The sequence below is a fragment of the Sinocyclocheilus anshuiensis genome, unplaced genomic scaffold (assembly GCF_001515605.1).
Source record: "Sinocyclocheilus anshuiensis isolate Anshui unplaced genomic scaffold, SAMN03320099.WGS_v1.1 scaffold1162, whole genome shotgun sequence".
NCBI lineage: Eukaryota > Metazoa > Chordata > Actinopteri > Cypriniformes > Cyprinidae > Sinocyclocheilus > Sinocyclocheilus anshuiensis.
The window spans coordinates 2,748,469-2,750,548 of NW_015540875.1; the positions used below are offsets into that span (position 1 = coordinate 2,748,469).

Genomic DNA, 2,080 nt, shown 5'->3' on the forward strand with positions numbered 1-2,080 from the left:
CAGAATGAGAGTCCGAATAGCTGATAAAAACATCACAATAATCCACACCACTCCAGTCCATCAATTAACGTCGTCCTGTAAAGCCAAAAGCTGCGTGTTTGTAAGAAACAAATCCATTATTAATGCCTTTTTAACTTCAAACCATTGCTTCCAGCTAAAAAACAAGTCCTCTATCTATAATATTGCTTTCTCTGGTGAAAAAGTCATCTGGTCTTAATCAGGAGAGAAGTATGCACAGATCAAGCACCGTTTACAAGCAAAACCAGTCCAAGATAGTTCTAAACAAATACCCTTTTTTCCACGGAATGTGCTGAATTTTTAGGTAAACTATTCCTTTAAAATGTACAAATGCATTGATTTCGTAGAGTAAAAGAAATTGTTAAAATAATAATTTTTTAAATGTACAGTCGGACAGGTGATAGCAACCTTACAATGAACATATAACAATGACTTTGAGTGAACAATGAGTTTTTCGAGGCATGAATAAAGTAAAAGTTCTGCCGTTGCAAAATGTTAGCAATATAATAATAGTAATTATATGTTTATGTCTAAATCTACTCTGAATGCACACAGAGATTCACGTTCTTATGTTTCTCCCAGTAGTGACACTCTTCAGGAAAGCTCGACAGAGCAAAGCTGTCCTTGTGACGACTGACGGCGTGAACCAGAAACCCAGCTAACTGCTTCTCCAGAAGCTCCACAACAGCTTTGGCGTCTCCCTTCCTCGCAGGGCCTTCCATCACCTGCTTTACACTCTCGTTGGGCACAGGCTGAGGGTCGCTGCTGAACGAGACCACCAGGTTGGTGTCATTTCCTTGAGATACTTCAAAATAATTCTGTCCGGCCACACACTGAAAGTTTTGTCCGGCTCTCAAGTTGCTAATTTTGCCCAAGTTCCTAATGGCTCTGATGGACCAGCTCACCCAGTCGTACTTCTTCACCAGGAAGTCCAGCAGTTCCTTGGCCGTTTCCTGAAGGTTCCCGTTTTCTTTCTCCTTCACAAGCCTCTTGATGTCCAGTTCAGCTTGCTCTGGAAACAAATCCACACATCTTTCTATCGTTTCCTTCATTTTCGTCTCAATTTCTTGGATCTTTGTGCTCCACTCTCGAATCTTCTCCTGCTCTGATTCCTCACCCTGAGTGAGGAAACAATATCCCAGCAGAGCGATGATTCCCAAGCAGAGCAGCTCCTTCAGTCTGACGCAGAAGTCTTCCAGCACCCTTCTGTTTCTGGCCTCGTATTGTTCCACAACATCCAGGATCGGTTCCCCAAATGTGCTGTTCCCCATCACAGCATCGTAAAGCACACAGAGGTTTTTCTCTCCACCTGTTATGAAAAAATGCTCTAAGAACAAGCGTTTTTTGACTTCCTTATACTCAGGCTTAGCCTCCAGAATGTCTATGTATTTTCTAAACTGGTTCCGCAAATTTTCCTCCACAGAGAAGAACTGTGAATCCAAACGTCTCCTTCTGATCTCAGAGTCAATGTCCTGTAACTGACATGAGAGGACATCTAATTTGCTCCTCACAACTAGAAACTGATCTTTGACATATGTGATCTCCTTGCTTTCCACATTGTCCAAGACCAGCCTCAAAACTGGAGCAGAAGCTTCAAAAAGAGGACACAGCTCCCCAACAGCGCTGGCCAGCACCTCGGCTCCTCTCTCAAACATCTCCATCACGGCTTCAATGGCCTCCTTCTTCTGAGCTACAACCCGCTCTAGTGGACTGGACATTTCTTTAAAAGCAAAACCACAACACACACAAAGAAAAGCCACAGTAATTTGATTTATAATACACTTAAGGTACATTTTTAAATGATTTATGCAATTTGCAGTAAAATATATTTAAGTATGTTTTAAACATATTTTAAGAAAACACAACAGTGATGTAGTTATAAGCATGTGATACAATATATTTTTTCTTACAACCCACTAGTTTTCATAACTGATCTGCATCATGTATGTAAATTTTGTTCTTTTTTATTTCAAAATGCACTGAATTAGGTACATTACAAATATAAATGATTTGATTTTTGTTGTTTTATGCTCACATAAATGCAAAAAAGTCCTTTTTTTTT

The 2,080-nt window shown here is 40.1% G+C and overlaps 1 protein-coding gene across 1 annotated transcript in view; it reads right to left on the reverse strand.

The window, feature by feature from the left end:
• Positions 1-411: 411 nt before the first annotated feature.
• LOC107688230 (uncharacterized) overlaps positions 412-2,080 on the reverse strand; it is a 17,933-nt gene continuing 16,264 nt past the window's right edge. Inside the window, exon 2 of the mRNA XM_016485846.1 lies at positions 412-1,738. Within this exon, the coding sequence (XP_016341332.1) occupies positions 555-1,736 (1,182 nt within the window). The 5' untranslated portion in view covers positions 1,737-1,738 and the 3' untranslated portion in view covers positions 412-554. The remainder of the gene's footprint in view (positions 1,739-2,080) is intronic.